Source organism: Papio anubis, chromosome 6, assembly GCF_008728515.1.
Source record: "Papio anubis isolate 15944 chromosome 6, Panubis1.0, whole genome shotgun sequence".
NCBI classification, from domain to species: Eukaryota; Metazoa; Chordata; class Mammalia; order Primates; family Cercopithecidae; genus Papio; species Papio anubis.
Window position 1 is genome coordinate 38,252,251 of NC_044981.1, and position 16,655 is coordinate 38,268,905.

A 16,655-nucleotide genomic window follows, 5' to 3' on the forward strand; every position below is an offset into this window, starting at 1 on the left:
TGGGCCTGGGACTGAGGGGAAATGGGTGCTACCTGGGAAGAGCACCCCCAAACTGGGGTGTGTGGGAGGAAGGCAGGGACTGAGGAACATCATAGGGGTTGGATGTCAGCCCCAGGAGAGAGAAACTTCTTCCCAGCCTGAGGGAAGAGAATGGTGTGAGGCAGGGAGCCTGTATGTCCTAGGCAGGAGGAAAGCGGGGCCAACAGATACAGGCAGGCAGCACAACCATGGCCTAGGAGTTAGCCCAGGGCTGGGGGGCTTCCCTGGCCTCAGTGCCTCTCCCTGAGAGGGTTCCTACCTCTGGCCCCCCACCCACAGCTGAAGGAGCAGAGGGAGCGTGAGCGGTGGCAGCGGCAGCGGAAGGTCCTGGCTGCGGGCAGCTCGCTGGAGGAGGGAGGCGAGTTCGATGACCTGGTGTCAGCTCTGCGCTCTGGGGAGGTCTTCGACAAGGACTTATGCAAGCTCAAGCGCAGCCGCAAGCGATCAGGGAGCCAGGCCCTGGAAGTCACCCGGGAGCGGGCAATAAACCGGCTAAATTATTGACCTGGGGAACTGGCCACACAGGAGGCTGGGAGACAGGGAGGGGTGAGAATGGGGCTGAGTGGAGGAGGTGGTGTTATTTAAGCCATTTGGTGCTTGGTTTAGAGCCCTGGGCTGGGTCCTGGGGTGGGGGGCTGTGTGTGGCTGGACCAGGTGTACTCCCCACGCTTACCTTAAGGGGCTCCTCTCATCTCCTTCACATGATTCCTTCTGCGCCCTGGCCCTAGGGATTATTCTGAGGCTGACTTAGACATCCCTGGAAAGCCTCGGGCCAGCTAACCCCAGGCTGAAGGGGCCCTGTTCCCCATCCCCTACCATGGGCACCCATGTGCTAGCACAGAACAGTTCCAGATCTAGACTGGAGAGGTCCACAGCCTTGTCCAGATTTCCTGTGCAGCATGCTGGAGGGAGCCCCTGAGAGGGAATCTGGTGAGGGAATCCAGACTCCTGTCTCTCAAAGGGAGGCTCAACAGAACATTGACCTAGGGGCAAACTTTCCTCTTGAACGGAAACAGAGGAGGCATTATATATTCGTTAGATCAGCTCTGGTAGGTTCCAGAAAACAGTCAATGTTGGAAGGATGATGCAGGGACCAAAGACATCAGGACAGAGTAACAATGTCTGTTTCCCAGGTCCTCTGGCCTCTCCCTGTATGTCTTAAGTCTCTCTCCCTTCCTTCTGTACCCTCACTGCCATCCTGTCTACTAATCCACAATCCTAGAAGACTCACCTTGGGTTTCCACAGCTATGGCTTACTACCAGGTGCTTGATGAATCTGGCGAGGGGCTCAAGAAAGACCTCATTCATCACCACACCTCATGCCTTGGGCATCTCCCATGTCCCCACCTCCTGGACACCTGGCCATTGTTGTGAAGCCAGACAGTGACCTCAAATGTTGCCCTGGAGTCCCCTATAGCCCCTCAGCAGAGGGCAGCACTTGAATGCTTAGCTCCATCCCACAGCTCTCTATTTAATATAAATTGCTCAGGCCTTCCCACCCCTTCTCTAACACCAGCCTCAAGGCAGAAGCCACAGCGGCCTCTGTTCAGCCTGCAGGTGGCCACTTGGAACCATGTGTCCACTGGCGTTGGAGAGTTGCTTCCTGAGAAGCCTGGGGGCCAGAGCTGCCCTCCGCATTAACATGCTGGCTCTAAGGGTATCCCCTCCTCTCAGGCGTTCGGATGGGGCGAACAGCAGAGCAGGCAAGGAAACTGGGGGGTTGGGGATGGAGGAGGAAGGCTGAGAGGGGGCCACCCCACCTCTGGTACCCAATTTGGTTCTTCAGCCTGACCTGCAAAGGGCTCCTTCCGGTCCTCCCATCCACTCCCACCTTCCATTTTGTCCATCTTGTGCTGGCCTTGGTGGATGGGATGGCTGTATCTAGACAGTTTTTCTTCTAAAACTCCATCAAGGCTCTTATTTTCAATTCCACGCTCCGAGTTGGCCTTTCACCCTCTGTGAGACTGGCCCTGCCTGACCTCTACCATCGACCAGCTCTTGGCCCTTCTGCCCTTCCCTGTGTTTCTCACTTTCCAACCTAATCCCTGGCTCCGGGTTATTGCCAGTGGAGACTGGTGAGCTGGGCCCACTCTCAGCTGCCTATCTTCTGCCTTTCACCTGCATCAGACTCCTGGGGCTGGGACCGTAGTGTAGCTGTGGGGGAAGAAACACAGGGTCGGCGAGCCCAGCATGTGCGTTGGTTTGAGGGGGCGGGTGGCGCGTGTGTTCTGGTGGGAGGGATCTGAGCAAGTGCAAACCTGGCTGACACAGGTGTGAAGAGGCCATCCTGGAACCCAGGTGAGGGCAAGATAAAGGCTTCCAGGCAGAACAGCTGCACAGAGTTTGGCTATACCCATCTGCACCCCCAAGAGTTCCCACTGCAAGACAGGTGTTGGGGAAGATGGGAGGTTGTGGGTGAGGCCTCTAAAGGTCCTCTCCCAAACCGGCCAGGCTGATGTCAACCTAACCCCCCAAAGGGGCAGGGAACAGGGGATGGCTCCACAAGCATGTCTGGCATTCCCACCCACCATGGAAGACTGGATACACACCTGAGAAGACAGGGACTATGGAAGCTGTTCAAGACACATTTGATCTTCAGAAAAGCAGAATTTGGTTCAACTGTTGACAGAGGACACAAATATGTTGTTCCAGAGCCCAGCCTTCTCACTCTAAAAGATATTTTTCTATTTATTTTCTAGATCTGGCCAGTGGCTCTAGTGCTAGATGCCACTGTAGCCAGATCTCCAGTGCCTTGGACCATGGACTCATACTCCAACTGAGTAAGAAGGGGCTGGTGCCCAATGGGGATGGCTGAGCTGGTCCTTAATATGTTAAATGTTTTAGCCTCTTAATGTTTCTTGGTCTTGCTTTTTTCATGCCCTTCCCCACCGCTCCTGCCACCTTTAGATAAATTTCTCCAGCTAATTTTGTGGCCAACGTAAAATTCATCGTCAACCTAACACAACCTTCTCAGCAGCATTTCTCCCCTGTGATGGAAATCAAGTGTTTAGGGCAGTGGGAGAAGAAAATTCTCCAGGTGAATGGGGAAAGGTCTGGTCCAGCCTCTCCCTACTCCCATCCCATTTCCACCAACTGGGGAGCTGTGACCATCTCCCCCGACCTCTACCAGGGATGCCTTCATGCCAGGGCTATTCTCACCAGCTGCCTCAGATGACAAATGAGGCTAATGGACAAAATCTGCAGTGTCCTTTTTCACTTGCACCTTTTTTTATAAGAATATATTGTAATACTAAAAAATATTAAATTCATACCATCCCTACCCAGTCTGCCTTTCAACTTGTGCCTTCTTCCTATGAGGGGATCTGGGATGGGCTGGGGGTGGTGTGCTGGAGCCAGCTTGTACCAGCTCTGTGAGAACCAATTGTTTACATTTTCAGGAATGGAATTTTACAAGCCATTTGACATATTGGTAGCTTGAAATTATTCAACATGGGAGTATTTATATCACAGAAATTGTCTTTTCCAGAGAGCTGGTTGTTAAACATTTGCCAGCACACCTTGGCATAGGGCAGAGGGGAGGCAGGCAGGGGGCACCACTGAGGACTCAGACATCCAACCAAGTTAGAGAGCCCAGCAGGCCAGAAAAGTGTGTGTGTGGGGATGTGAGAACCAGGACCCTCTAATTGCCCTCTCTGATCTTCAATAGCTGGTGATGCAAGCAATGAGCTTTGAACACCCCTGGCCACCACCTGACAAAGTTTCCCTTAGATGGTCCATTTCTATGCCCCCCGCCACTCCACTTTATTCTCCTACAGTGGGGCTATACAGAGAATATGCCCTTAGGCCTTTCCAGGTCCCTCCTCTTCTTCCCTCAGGGAAATGTGTCTTGGGATAGGGTTGATAGGTGCACCCTTCCCCATGAAACTGCAGCAGCCCAGTGCCCTACCCACACACAGTCTTCATTCTTGTGTCTGCAAAGAAGTTGGCATCGTAGCTTTATTTGTGCGCTGTGAGGGTGAAGGCAATCTATCGTCAACTCTTCTTTCCCTGATATGCTCCAGAACGAAGAGGGGTGGGTGGAACAGCCGTGAGCAGGGCCGGGTGTGGGCTGTGTAGTCCGGGAGTCGTCCTTGGGGCTGTGGCCCACGTGTGCACATCCTGTTTCAGAGGAGGGAGGCCTGAGGAAAGGGGGCCAGCAGGACCGGGCAACTGTTAAGCTGAGCAAGTCTGATGGGACACAGACTTGGGCAGAAGGAGAGATGAAGTCAGGACGGGGCAGGGCTGCGGCTTCACAGACAGGGAGGCAGAGCTGCTGGGGAGAAGTTGGGATGCATTCCTCAGGCAAACTTGTGCTTTGCTCTCCTCAAAGTGGGCCCCTCTGCTTAATAAGCCCTTAATCTCTCCCCAGGAAAGTAGGAGAAGAGAGAACCCAAAAGGAGAAGGAAAAGTTCTGGGCTGGACTGTCGGAAACTGGTTGTCTGAAATAGTCCACAAAAAACATGATTTCTCAGTTATCTAGTATTGCTTGTTGTAGTCCTGCTCCCATGACCTTAGTGTCCTGGAAGGCTTAAGGGCCTGCTGGTATCCTCCCGATAGAAAGGGAGCCCTACCTAGATGATTAGAGATCATCTAGTAGCAGGCCTGTTAGTAGTAGAGCAGGCTGACTTCAGATTTACTGCTCAAGGTAAACAGTGACTGTGATTAAAGGAACCTGACGTCTTTCCTTCAGCCTAAATTGCATCCCAGCTCCAGGTCTGGGTGGGCCATGGGTAAGAAGGGCAGGCGCTAAGCCCGATGGAAGTCCCCCCGCTGACCGCCAGTCTTGCTAATGAGCTTGATCTCCTCCAACACGATGTCCCTGCTGACAGCCTTGCACATGTCATACAGGGTGAGGGCGGCCACTGCAGCAGAGGTCAGGGCCTCCATCTCCACCCCGGTGGGCCCCCGAGCCCGGCAAGATGCCTGGATCCTCACGGCATGGCGTGTGCTGTCCAGCTCCAGCTGCACCTGGACATGACTCAGGGCCACGTGGTGGCACAGAGGGATCAGCTGGCTGGTCACCTTGGCTGCCTGGATTCCAGCCAGCTGGGCCACCACCAGGGCATCTCCTTTCTTGAGCTGGTTCTGCTGGACAAGCTTGAAGGCTACAGGCCCCAGGCAGACCACGGCTGAAGCCACAGCCACCCGCTCTGTGTCTGGCTTCCTGCCCACATCTACCATAGCTGCCCGTCCTTCCGAGTCCACATGAGTTAGTTGTTCTGAGGTTAGCTGGGGTCCTGAGGGGGCAGCAGGAGCCCAGGAACCTGGGCTAAGGCACTTTGAGTTGGCATCTGAGTCTGCACGGGAAGTATAGTGTCTCTGAAAGCAGCCAGACCCCAGCCACTGCTGGGCTAGCAGAAGGGCCTGGGGGACCCTGCATCCTTTCCATAAAGTGACCATCTGGCTGGAGAAACTCATTCTGGGTCTTAGATCCTGAACATGGAGGGGGTCCCAGGAGGCAATGCTTGGATTGGCTGGTGGGGAATCGTGGAACATCAAAAATAACTCTGCAAGGCAAGAAAAAAAGAAGAAAGACTAAGTCTAAAAGGCAATTCTTTTTCCCACCTCTGCTCCCAAACCCTCTCCCTATCCCACTTCAAGTTCTCTTTCACACCGGGGAAAGAGGAATGAAGAACAAAAAGCGTAGTGGGACAAGACAAAGTAGAAGATCCACAGATAGATGGCACCCAGAGTCCAAGTTCACAGCCCTTCTCACCTGGTGATGCACAGGGTAACAGCCCTTCTAGAAACTGCTGTGCCATAGTGGCACAGGGTTCCTCCTCATGAAAACCTTCTCATTTCCTAAGTTCTCTCAAGCAGCACCGAGCTGAGGCCTGGATCACATGACCTCTGAATGTCCCTTCGTTTTCTTAAAACTAGAGCTAGGTCTCACTCTAAATTACCAATTACACTCATTTTCATCTTCACATTCTCCATGAAGAGTTAATATAACCACTTAGTTTACAGACAAGACAATAAAGGGAATATGTTACCTACTTAACATTTTTTTCAAGTCCCCTCAAGCACATCAAAAGCACATACAAACTGATGGGCTAATTCAGATGGTGCAGAGGGCCTAGGGAACTGTGCAGGCTCTTGTTACTCAAAGGGTGGTTGGCTTATGGACCAGCAGCACCAGCACCACCTGAGAACTCACAAGAGATGCAGAATCCCGCCCCAGACCTCCAAAGTCAGAATCCAAAAGGACAAAATCCCCAGTGATTCACATGCACGTGAAATTCTGAGAGGCCCGGTCCTAGGCAACTCTTGATTGTATACAAAGCAGACTCGTTACTCAGTATCTCTGAAAGTATGAAGCAAATGCTCCCCTAGCTTCCCACTTCCCATCATACTCTAAGCCCCAGACTTGTCAATGTTAGAGGGGCAGCCTCCCTTCTGGGGAGATGCTATCAAAGCCATAAAGGTGCCTCAGCATGGGTCAGGGCCCAACAAGAGGACTTGGATGCTAGGGGTGGGAGGAGAGGAGATGAGAATCTTCCCAGTGCCGAGCTACCTTTGCTTTCCCGGGCAGCCAGTGGGCAAAGATGGTCCTTGGGCTATCTCTAGCCTGCCTTCCGCTGGGCCACTGAGCTCACTCTGCTCCAACCTCTAAAGAAAGGATCTTTCATCTTTTTTCTTCCCCAGTGGCACAGTTCAGGGGGCTCAGACCTGACTATGAGCAAAGGGTCAACACCTCACCGGCTCTAATCTGGGCACTATGCCAGGGGGGCAACAGCCACCCTACAGCTCCTCAGTGACCAGCCCAGCTCCCAGGGCTAGGAGACCACATAAGGGCTTAAAACCAGGGGGCTTTTGTTTGAAACATCCTACATACACAATGACATGTCCTATGCAGATGCTCCTGAGAGCTAAGGAATTGGGAAGTTGAGGTCTTGGCCATCATTACATCATGTTACAGGTGAGTAACATTAGCTCGCTACCTCAAGATCTGCCCAGCACAGACGTGTGGCCACACACCCACCAGTAGGGGCTAATGGTCCAGATACACAATGCATGGATCAGTGTGTACTACAGAGGACACCTGTCACATTATCCAAACTGGGAGATTTTCGAGCTGAGGAAAAGGCCTCTGTTTTAACCAGGATTTCAATTCTCAGGGAGCCACTAACTTAGTGATCATTAAATCTGGCAGACCATCCCCCTGCTCCGATTTCTGGTGAGACAGAAGGATCATTTCTGTGGCAGGTATAGTAAAAGGGGGATCATGAACAGTGGGGGAAGAAACAGTAAAACCTTGAAGGTTAAGAAGACAGGAAGGAGGAATAGAAGAAAAACAAGAATGAGAAATCAGCATGAAATGCAGGAGCTGGGGGTGCCTATGGCGCGGCTCCCACCCCACGGGATCCCCAAATGACAAGGGTGAGTGGTTACGTACTGATGGGTCACCCACCGATGAGGATCATGGGCCGGTTCTTCATCTGGGAAATACTGAACATGCCTGGGGTGAGGGAAAGATGGGGAGGGAGAGGAAAGCAGGGGAGGGGGAGAGAGAGAGGGTGGGGAGAGGAGAGTTCACTGAAACGAATGCGCTTGACAGCCCACAAGCACATGCACTCGGCTATATGCGCCCTGACAAAAGGCCCCCACATGTGCATTGCGAGGTCGCTCAAGACTGAGCCCAAAGAACAGTGGACATCAGGACCCTGCTCTCCCTCAACAGAAGGCCACATGTGGGATGAGAAAGAAGCAATGATACCCCCGTCTCCCCACCCAGTAAAAGAGCCCAAGAGAATGTGGGGTCCCCTCTCCTGTGCAGCCTCTGCTATGACATCTCCCCATGGAAGGACAAGCATCACTGCACCCTGAGGCCAGAGGGCCAACAGGAGTGAGTGGCAGTGGGGACGATGCTGACTCCTGCCAGCTTCCTCCTAGGTGTTCCTTGATCATCTCATCCCACAACTCTATACCTCCCTCCCGGGGACAAGGCCCACACTACTCACCATCCAGGCCAACCCTCCCCACCCTGCCCTTACCTGCATGCTGCCGCTTCTTCCTGCCCACGGCAGCCCCAATGATCCTCAGCAGCTCCTGCTCGGAGGCCCCAGCTCGCAGGTGATCCCGCAGGGATACCTCAGAGTTTCCAAAGAGGCAGACCTACGTGGGGGTGAGGACAATATGCCTTCCTTACCCCTGAGCCTTGGCCTCCTGGCCTCTGAGGAGCTAACTCCTTCCCTGGTCCTCCCTCCGGGAGGAACACCAGGGCCCAGACCTCCCATGGCAGGGCCCCCAGTGGTGAGAGACAGAGGTGCTGTAGGGAGGTCAGAGGCTAGAAGAGCAAGATGCAACATTGCACTTCCCAATACCTGTGAGTTACAGTCATACTTCCCTCAGTGTATTTTTTTAAAAACTGAGTAGATGCCAACAGAGATAGCATGTAAAAATCCAGATCTGTACCTTCTGAGACACTTACTGGAATGGCCTCTTTATCACCATGAGAATGGCCCCCAATCAGTTGGAGCTGTGTGTGTCCTGGAAGTCTCCTACTCCCTGTTGTGGCACACACATCCCATCTCACCTCAGCCCCTCCAAGTCCCTTGTGGACATCACCCGCCTGCCCTGTACCTATCTGAGTCTGATCACTGCTTGGAAGCTTTGGCTGAGGGCTGCTAGGCATGACAACTTAAGGTCAAACTTCACTCAATGCTTCTCAGCTTCTGTAAGAGGAATGGATGAGACAGCCCCAGAAATCAATACACTTACTATCCTTCCACCAAAACTTACAAAGTGTCTACTCTGTGCCAGCTCTGCACAAGGCACTGTGGCCACAGAGAATGTCTGAGAAGCTTCTGAGGGCAGAGACCACTGGAGAAGATACCAGTGAAATCTAGGATAGGTCTAACTGCTTCATCATGCCGGTTATTCCTCATGCCTCACTCCCCAGCCAGTCTCCAGGTTCCCTTCTCTGCAACAAAGAGGTTCCTCCTGTGGACTTCACCCGGTGGCCCCCAGTCCAGCTGGCTCCTGCCTGGGAGATCAGTGGGTAAAGGGAAAGAAAGATCTTGAGGCATTTCTCCCCTGCTTCCTCCCTGCTTTGATGCATCTGGCAGCAGCTGCTTCTCTGCACAGCTCAAGTGCCAAAGAGGTGGCCTCTCCTATAAGGCTCCAGCCCTTCCTGGGCCCCAGTGACATCAATGCCCCCCTCCTTGCCCTTCCTAAGTGGGAACAGCACTTTGCTGCTGCTGGTCCCAAGTACCTCAATATCCTTTATTGGTTCCCTTAATCCTATGTTACAAATAGCTTCTTCATTACATTCTCTTCAGAATCCCACCTTCCATTTCCTGCCAAGACCTCACAGATACAGATACCACCTGTAGTCCAAGTCAATTCCATATCTCCAGCCCAGAAAACCCCCAAGCTTTTCAGCAACCTGCTGGATGGTTCCTTTTGGATTCAAACTGGATGCATCTAAATCCAACCCACTATCATCACCCTCCCACAATTGTAAAAGATCCCAAGGCCTTCCAGCTAACACGATGCCTTCCTCCCCTCCTTCCACAAACATTACCAAGCTCTGAGTCTTCCTTCCCTTCAATTCACCCTCTAACATATTTGGAGAACCACTGAATGGCCATCTAATTGGTCTTCCTGTCATCACACCCAGGCTGCAGTTTATAAAACATATATGGGGGATGTCTCCCCTGTTCAGGAACCTTACACAGCACACTATTTGTCCACAGAACACATTCTGAACCAAAGCCTTTTACAATGTACTCTTCCTATAGCTGACTTTAATTTGCCCTCACGTACCCAACCAGTATGAACCCTACATGTGCACCCTCCCCTCCCACTTCTGCCCCACCCATTCTTCAAGGCTCATCGAGGTCTGTAGTGCTCTTGAGGCCCTGCACCCTCACCACCTATCCAGCCACGCGTGTGGCAAGGACTCGCGTGGTGCCACACATTGCCTCTGTTTGGTCTTGCCTGCGAGTCTGCATGGCCCTGACGAGAGGGGGTTCCAACATCCCCCACAGGGCCAAATGCACAGGACATGCTTGTTAGATATGAGTAACACCCATTTCTGGTTTCAGAGCTGAGCCCCTGGCCTAGTGGAAGGGGCTAACCATGGTGGGGGCCAGGCAAAATGCACATGGATCCTTCGGCTCTCCATGAGAGCTGGAAAGGAGCTCCCAACAAACCAGAAGCTACTTCAGAGCCCCACAGAAGGAAGGAAGGAATCAGGGTGACATTTCCAGAGGGGCCATGAGTTCAACTTCACCTGCTGCTCCCATGATGCCCCCAAACCTGACATTGCACCAACCACACCTCCGTGCACTGCCAGCCTCCTCTCCAATCAGGGAGCACAGGTGGGAGGAGATACGAGAACACAGAGGTGGCAAGGGGTCCCCGTGGAGGAGGGGATGCTCACCTTGAGGTTCCCGTCAGCCGTGATTCGCAGGCGGTTGCAGGTCCCACAGAAATGCTCAGACATGGACGTGATAAAGCTGATCTGGCCTTGGAAGCCAGGGATTTTAAAGGCCTGGGCAGGGGACAGTGAGAGCAAAAGGACAGTGGAGGGGATGGGCTACTGAGCCCAGTCTTTCACTCCATGACATCAGAACCTCCACTCCTCAACCCTCTCCCAGAGGACCCCATGTGAAGCTCCACCCAAGGCCCTCAGGTGATAGAAGACTCTGGTAGGATGGATGACCCATGGGCTGACCTACACTGGGCTTGCCCTAATAAAAGCTGCTAAGGCAGCAACCTGTGGGCAGCATGTTTAGAAAAGTCAGTGTGGGAGAGGGACGAGCACCCCCCTCTGCCACTTCCTGGAGTGTGTCCTCTGACACGTTATTGAGCCCCCCACCCTAGCTGAGCCCATATCTTCCTCCATGAAACAGGGAGGCGGTTGTGATAGCACTGATGCTTCCTGCTTAAACGGCACCATCCCACATCACAGCATCCCCACCACAGGGCAGCCCCCTACTAGCTCTCCATCCTCGGGTGGAGGCACGACCTTCCTCCAGGCCTGTCCCACACCCTCCTGCTCCCTAACCTTGGCTGTGCTGGATTCCTCCTCTGGCAGCTTCTCCAGCTCTGGCCACTGCTGCCGGATAGTGTCCAGCATCTCCTTATAGCTGACCATCTTCTTGAAGTTCCACTTGTTGCCTGTATTTGGGTTGGGGGAAGGCAAGGGGAGCTTCTGAATAAGAGTTGAAGGGGCCCCGGGGTCTGAGTCCATCCCCTGCCATAGCATAGCAATCAGTTCTCAGCCTCTTAGATGGGAGAGACGGGAGCCCTGCCTAAAACTGGTGGATTGAATCACATCCACAGTGGACTCCAAGAAGCCACGAACAGCCCATCACAATCCTAGACCCAACGCCCCTGAGGTCAGCCATACCCAGCAGGTGAGCCACCCTGCGCGACCTGCAGGCCCAATCCCTTCTTCCCTCCCCCACCCGTCCCTGGTCACTGACCATCAAAAGGCATGTACTCTATGAAGCGCACATCCAGGGGGAGGCCCTCGGTCAAGGCCGCAAAGTCCAGGAGTTCATCCTCGTTAAGGCCTCGCATCACCACACAGTTCACCTGGCCAGGAAACAAGGGGACCAAGAGGGCTGTGCCCCCTGCATTCTTTTGTGGAGATGACCCTTGGGGGCCTGGCACTCACTGAGGCCTTCCACTCAGGGACCCATTCCTTGCTTCTCCCACTCCAGTTCTCTAAATTAGGGGATTCCAAGGGGTCACTGATTTTCTCGTTTCTCTCGAGGGTGGGCAGGGCTGGACCAGCAGGGAGAGAAGAGATGGGAGGGTGCATGTATTTCAGCCATGCTGGCCAGAGCTGAGGGCTCTCAAGTGGGCCAGGGGGCGTTGAGGGGAAGGCCAAGGCAGTGTGGAGGGAAGTCGGGAATCTACCGTGGGGGCATGATCTCACCTTCACAGGGTTGTAGCCCAGCTCGATGGCCTTGTGGATGCCCTCCATGACCTTGTGGAAGCCTGGGAGGGAGAAACAAGGATCCAGGAACTTATGTCCTCTCTCCTCTTCCCCCACATCCCCATGGAAAAGCACCAGAGCCCATCTAGTCTGGAGATTGGCAAACGTTTTCTGAAACAGGCCAGAGTAATACCATAGGCTTTGCAAGCCAAGAGGCAACATTGAGGATCCAAGTAAGTATATGTCACAAAGTGTTGACTAAATTCAAAATGTAGTAATAACTGAGTACAACGTTTATGTAAAACAGATCTACAAATGGGATACAATAATGCAATTCTTTTTGTAGGGACAGTATTTTGCTTAAATGGGGTTCATAGTTAATGTTCCCGATCATTAACTGATTTTGAATGTTATCTGTAAAATGCATTCTTGGCTCAAAGGCTACATGAAAATAGGCAGGGGGCTAGATGTGGCCTGTGGGCCGTGCATGCTGACCCTGGATCTAGCTGAACCCTCTTGTAGTCTACAGGAGGAAACTGACCCAGAGAGAGGCAATGCCCTGCCCAAAGCCCCATGGCTCCATCTTTCAGAATGCAGGTTTTCCACTCCCATTTCAGTGTTTTCTCCTCAACAGTCCATCAATTATTCACTCAACACATACTCTCTGAGCACCTACTACGCACAGGTGCTGTTCCAGGGCTGGTAAGCGATTATTTGTCTCAATAATCATTAACCACAGTCAATGTGACCCCAGGCTGACTTCACTGCCCAGTTCTCTCATGCATTAAATCACTTGATCACCTACTGCATCCTGGTCCCCTATAGCACCCCCAGCCTGCACAGCCTGGGTGGTCACCTGTGAGACAGGGTGCCTAGAGATGGCCTCCATGGTTTCCTTGCAGCATATTCAGACTGCTCAGTGAGAGGGTAAAGGGAAAAAACGTATAGTTTTGAAAAAAATAATGCTGCTAGAATAACCTAGAACTATAAGTTTTCTTTTCTCTAAAACACTCCCCTCCAAAGGCAGATGGTGGACAAAAGAATATGAATGGGAGGGAAGATCCAATGTCTCCAATCCATGTGCCAGGAAATGAGAGACAAAAAGGGAGAACGTGTATGCGGGCAGTACAGCCCACAGATCCACCTCCCGCTTTCCCACCACAGAGCCCTTGCAGGTTCTGTACTCCTGCTCCCCCTCAGAGTATGTGCCATTGATTCAAACCCTCCTGTTCCTCAAGGCCAGCATACATGCATCCTCCTTGAAGCCCTCCTAGTTCTCTCCTGCTAGGAATTCTTTCTTCCTCCCTGTAACACTTTAATCAATATCACAAGACCAGCAAAAGCTGTCCCGTGGAATGACATCTTTTGGCCCTTAGCAGCCTGTAAGGCCAGGGCAATGTCTCATGTGTCTTCTGTCCCCTCCACGGCACCTCGAGCAGCCCTCCATAGAGGAAGGAGACATCATGAGTGCTTCCTCAGCACATAGAGGGTATTAAAGCAAGGCATCACACCCCGTTTATAAAAAGGAAGGAAAGAAGGTGGTGGGGAAGCTGTTTCCAAGGAACAGGAAGGAGATCTGGGTCTCCCTGCCATCCCTCTCATCCTCCAGAGTCCTCAGTCATGTACTCCCCTCCCTCATATCAAAGGGTATCCAAACCTGAAGAGCCTTTGCCCCAACATGAGGTCCATGCCAAGGGGAAGCCAGGCACTGGTCTACTGTGACCCAGAGCTCGAGGCTGGCTCCACCTCTCTACCTCGGGCCTCCTGAGGCAGCTGAGTGGAAGGTGTGGGTGTGCTTGCAGTAGGGGGTGCATAGGAGGGGCTTATATCCAGGTGGGCACAGGGACAACCATGGGGGACTGCTGGGGGAACCCCACCTGGCAGCACACACCCAGATCCTGGCATCCTAGGGCAGCGACTTCCACCCTGGGCTGTCCCATATTTCTTCAGAGCTCGTCATACAATGACCAACTCGGCCCAGTTTGCCACAGACTGTCTTGATTTTAAAACTTCAAGTCCTTCATTCTAAAACCCCCTCAAGTCCTGGGCAAACTGGGGCTGGGGCGGTGGGGAGGTTGGTCACCCTAGGTCATTAGCGTCTGACCCCCAAAGTCCCTGACATACATTTGGCAAGGATGAGGGGTGAGAAATAAGTGCTTTGACTTACCGATAGCCCAGACAACAAGAAGTGACCAGTCCCCTCGCTTGGCAATGGCCCTCCCTCCCCAGCTATGTGCGGGCCCTGGGAGGGACACCCGCCTCATCCACATCCACTCACCTTTCCTGCGGACGATGAACTCAAACTTGGCAGGCACCAGGGTGTCCAGGCTGATGTTGATGGCACTAAGACCAGCCTTCCGAAGCTGGGGCAGCAGCCGGGCCAGGTTGATGCCATTGGTGGTAACACCAATGGTCCTCAGCCCTTCCAGCCGCTGCAGCTGGGCTATAAGGACAGCAAGAAAGGGGTCAGACTGCTTGCTTGTTCTTGGTGAGGCTGGGAGAAGGGCTGGAAGGCAAAACTCTTTGTCCAGACAAGATGGATGGAAAAGAGGCTCTCTGTAGACCTATATTAACCAGACCTAACTTAAAAAGAAAGCTAAGAATCAAAACTGGCAAGAATAATGAAAAGATTAAGCATTGAGTGCCCTGTGCTAGGTGATCTGTGGAGGGCTTTGCATACATTAGCTCACTGAGGCCTCACAATAACAATTATCTCATTTAGTAGATAAGAGGTGCTCTGAAAGATTATGAAAATTGCTTAATGCCACACAGTAAGAAGAGTTGGCATTTAAATCCATGTGTACTTGACTCAGGACTCTGCTCTTAATAACCAAGTACTACACAGGTCTTGATACTCTGTATAGTGGAAACAAAGTGTTTGAATTAAGTGCTATTTGATAGCTCCATTCTACCAAATATCCCTAGAAATAATGGAGGGATTTTAAAAATCCATAATAGCATTGGAAGGTAAGAAAGAATACTGCAGATAGCCCAGAAAGGTAAAGAAGTACAGAAAGAGAGAAAGCAGATGGGACCGATCAGATGGATAGAGACCACAACTCAAAGTGCACCCAGGAGAAGGTTCTGTAAAAACAGGGAGACAGTAATGTGCACGCAGCTTAGTAGTCACATGTACAGGAGCAGGGGGGTCCTACTGCATGTCAGGGAGGTTGTCTAACAGGTTGGCCTCATCCTTCCCTGTCGGCAGGGGAAGGCAGCAGAAGCATTTGCCTCAAGGATAGAGCACCAGTGCAGACACTCAAGCCGGCCACGGGGCTGTATTAGTTCCTTCTCACGCTGCTAATAAAGAAATACCTGAGACAGGGTAATTTATAAAGAAAAGAGGTTTAATTGACTCACAGTTCAGCATGGTTGGGGAGGCCTCAGGAAACTTACAATCATGGCAGAAGAGGAAGCAAACATGTCCTTCACATGGCAGCAGCAAGAAATGTCGAGCAAAACAGGAAAAGCCCCTTATAAAAATCATCAGATCTCGCGAAAACCCACTATCATGAGAACAGCATGAGGGCAACCACCCCCATTATTAAATTCACCTCCTACTGGGTCCCTCCCATGACACGTGGGGATTATGGGAACTACAATTCAAGTAGAGATTTGGGTGGGGACACAGCCAAACCATTTCCGGGGCAAGGCCTGAGTCCCGGTGACACTCAGCAGCACCTCACACTCCTTCTCCACGACCTCGGAGCAACTCACAGAAACAAACATTACCAGGCAGGCCAACAGAGACCTCGGGCACTAAGATGAGTACACTGCCAAGAATCAAACATTTAAGGAGGAAGCATGAAAGAAAGACAACCAGTTCCCCAAATAGAAGAATGAAAGGAGGAGGAGAAGGAACAGTGATAACAGAAGACAATTCTTTTAAAAAGCAGAGGGAATATCCTCATTGGGATAAATATTCAATCCTGACAAACGAAGAAAAAAACCCTAATTAGGGCTCTTGAAAATTCAACAATATATAGTTACAAAAAGAAAAAACTTGAGAAGCAGAATGGACACAGGAATGAATGAACAAGCTGGAAAATTCAGCAAAGGCATTCTTAAAAAGAGCTGGATACAAAAGACCAAAGAATGAGAAGAATGAATCTGAAGAAACATACCTGCTCATATTCAAATCCAGTAAGATCTAGAGAAAAGATAAGCCATCAAAATGTACACAGCAGTTATCTTTGATCAGTAGGATCATAGGTGATTTTTGTATTTATTTATAGGTAAAATTTCATTCTGTAATGAACAAGTTTTCTTTTATAATGTAGGTGACACACAAACACCCCTCCCCCTGGATTTTAACTGACCTCTGCTACGTGGACAGTGCCACTGACTACACCCTTCCAGCCACCAGACCAGTTGTTTCCAAGAAGCTATGTAAACGTATGTCTCTATGAAGACCCAGCTCAGCTCTGCATGAGACAGGAAACCAACAGCAAAGTGCTCAAGTGAAGCCGAATATTAGAAAAGGCAGAATATTACAAAATTCATCATCAGTTTAAGGTAGGGGTGCATGGGAATGCACACATTCATGGTGTAAGAATAAAATCATATAATCTTTCTGGAGAGAAGTTGTACATGAATTTTTAAAGCCTTTGACCTGAAATTCCACTAAGAATTTAAAGAAATAATCGTGGATGTGAATAACATTTTCCTACAAGGATGTTCATTACAGAGTAATGCATAATTAAGGGAAGTGGGAAATAATCTA

The 16,655-nt window shown here is 51.5% G+C and overlaps 2 protein-coding genes across 9 annotated transcripts in view; one reads left to right on the forward strand and one right to left on the reverse strand.

Annotated features, from left to right (window-relative positions):
• The window catches only part of DAAM2 (dishevelled associated activator of morphogenesis 2), a 114,089-nt gene extending 110,770 nt beyond the window's left edge, over positions 1–3,319 (forward strand). For all 6 annotated transcript variants that reach the window (XM_021937219.2, XM_021937224.2, XM_021937220.2 and 3 more), the window contains one exon: positions 319–3,319. In XM_021937219.2, coding sequence (XP_021792911.1) covers positions 319–543 — 225 coding nt within the window. In that variant the 3' untranslated portion in view covers positions 544–3,319. The remainder of the gene's footprint in view (positions 1–318) is intronic.
• A 147-nt stretch (positions 3,320–3,466) lies between these two features.
• The window catches only part of MOCS1 (molybdenum cofactor synthesis 1), a 28,041-nt gene continuing 14,852 nt past the window's right edge, over positions 3,467–16,655 (reverse strand). Inside the window, exons 4-11 of one of the 3 annotated variants that reach the window (XM_017957850.3) lie at positions 14,211–14,375; positions 11,933–11,994; positions 11,475–11,586; positions 11,054–11,166; positions 10,427–10,537; positions 8,034–8,154; positions 7,451–7,498; positions 3,467–5,546 (exon numbers count right to left, since the gene is read on the reverse strand). In XM_017957850.3, coding sequence (XP_017813339.2) covers positions 4,786–5,546; positions 7,451–7,498; positions 8,034–8,154; positions 10,427–10,537; positions 11,054–11,166; positions 11,475–11,586; positions 11,933–11,994; positions 14,211–14,375 — 1,493 coding nt within the window. In that variant the 3' untranslated portion in view covers positions 3,467–4,785. Of the gene's footprint in view, positions 5,547–7,435; positions 7,499–8,033; positions 8,155–10,426; positions 10,538–11,053; positions 11,167–11,474; positions 11,587–11,932; positions 11,995–14,210; positions 14,376–16,655 lie in introns of all 3 variants that reach the window. The other 2 variants (XM_003897571.5, XM_017957851.3) reach the window with 2 other exon arrangements.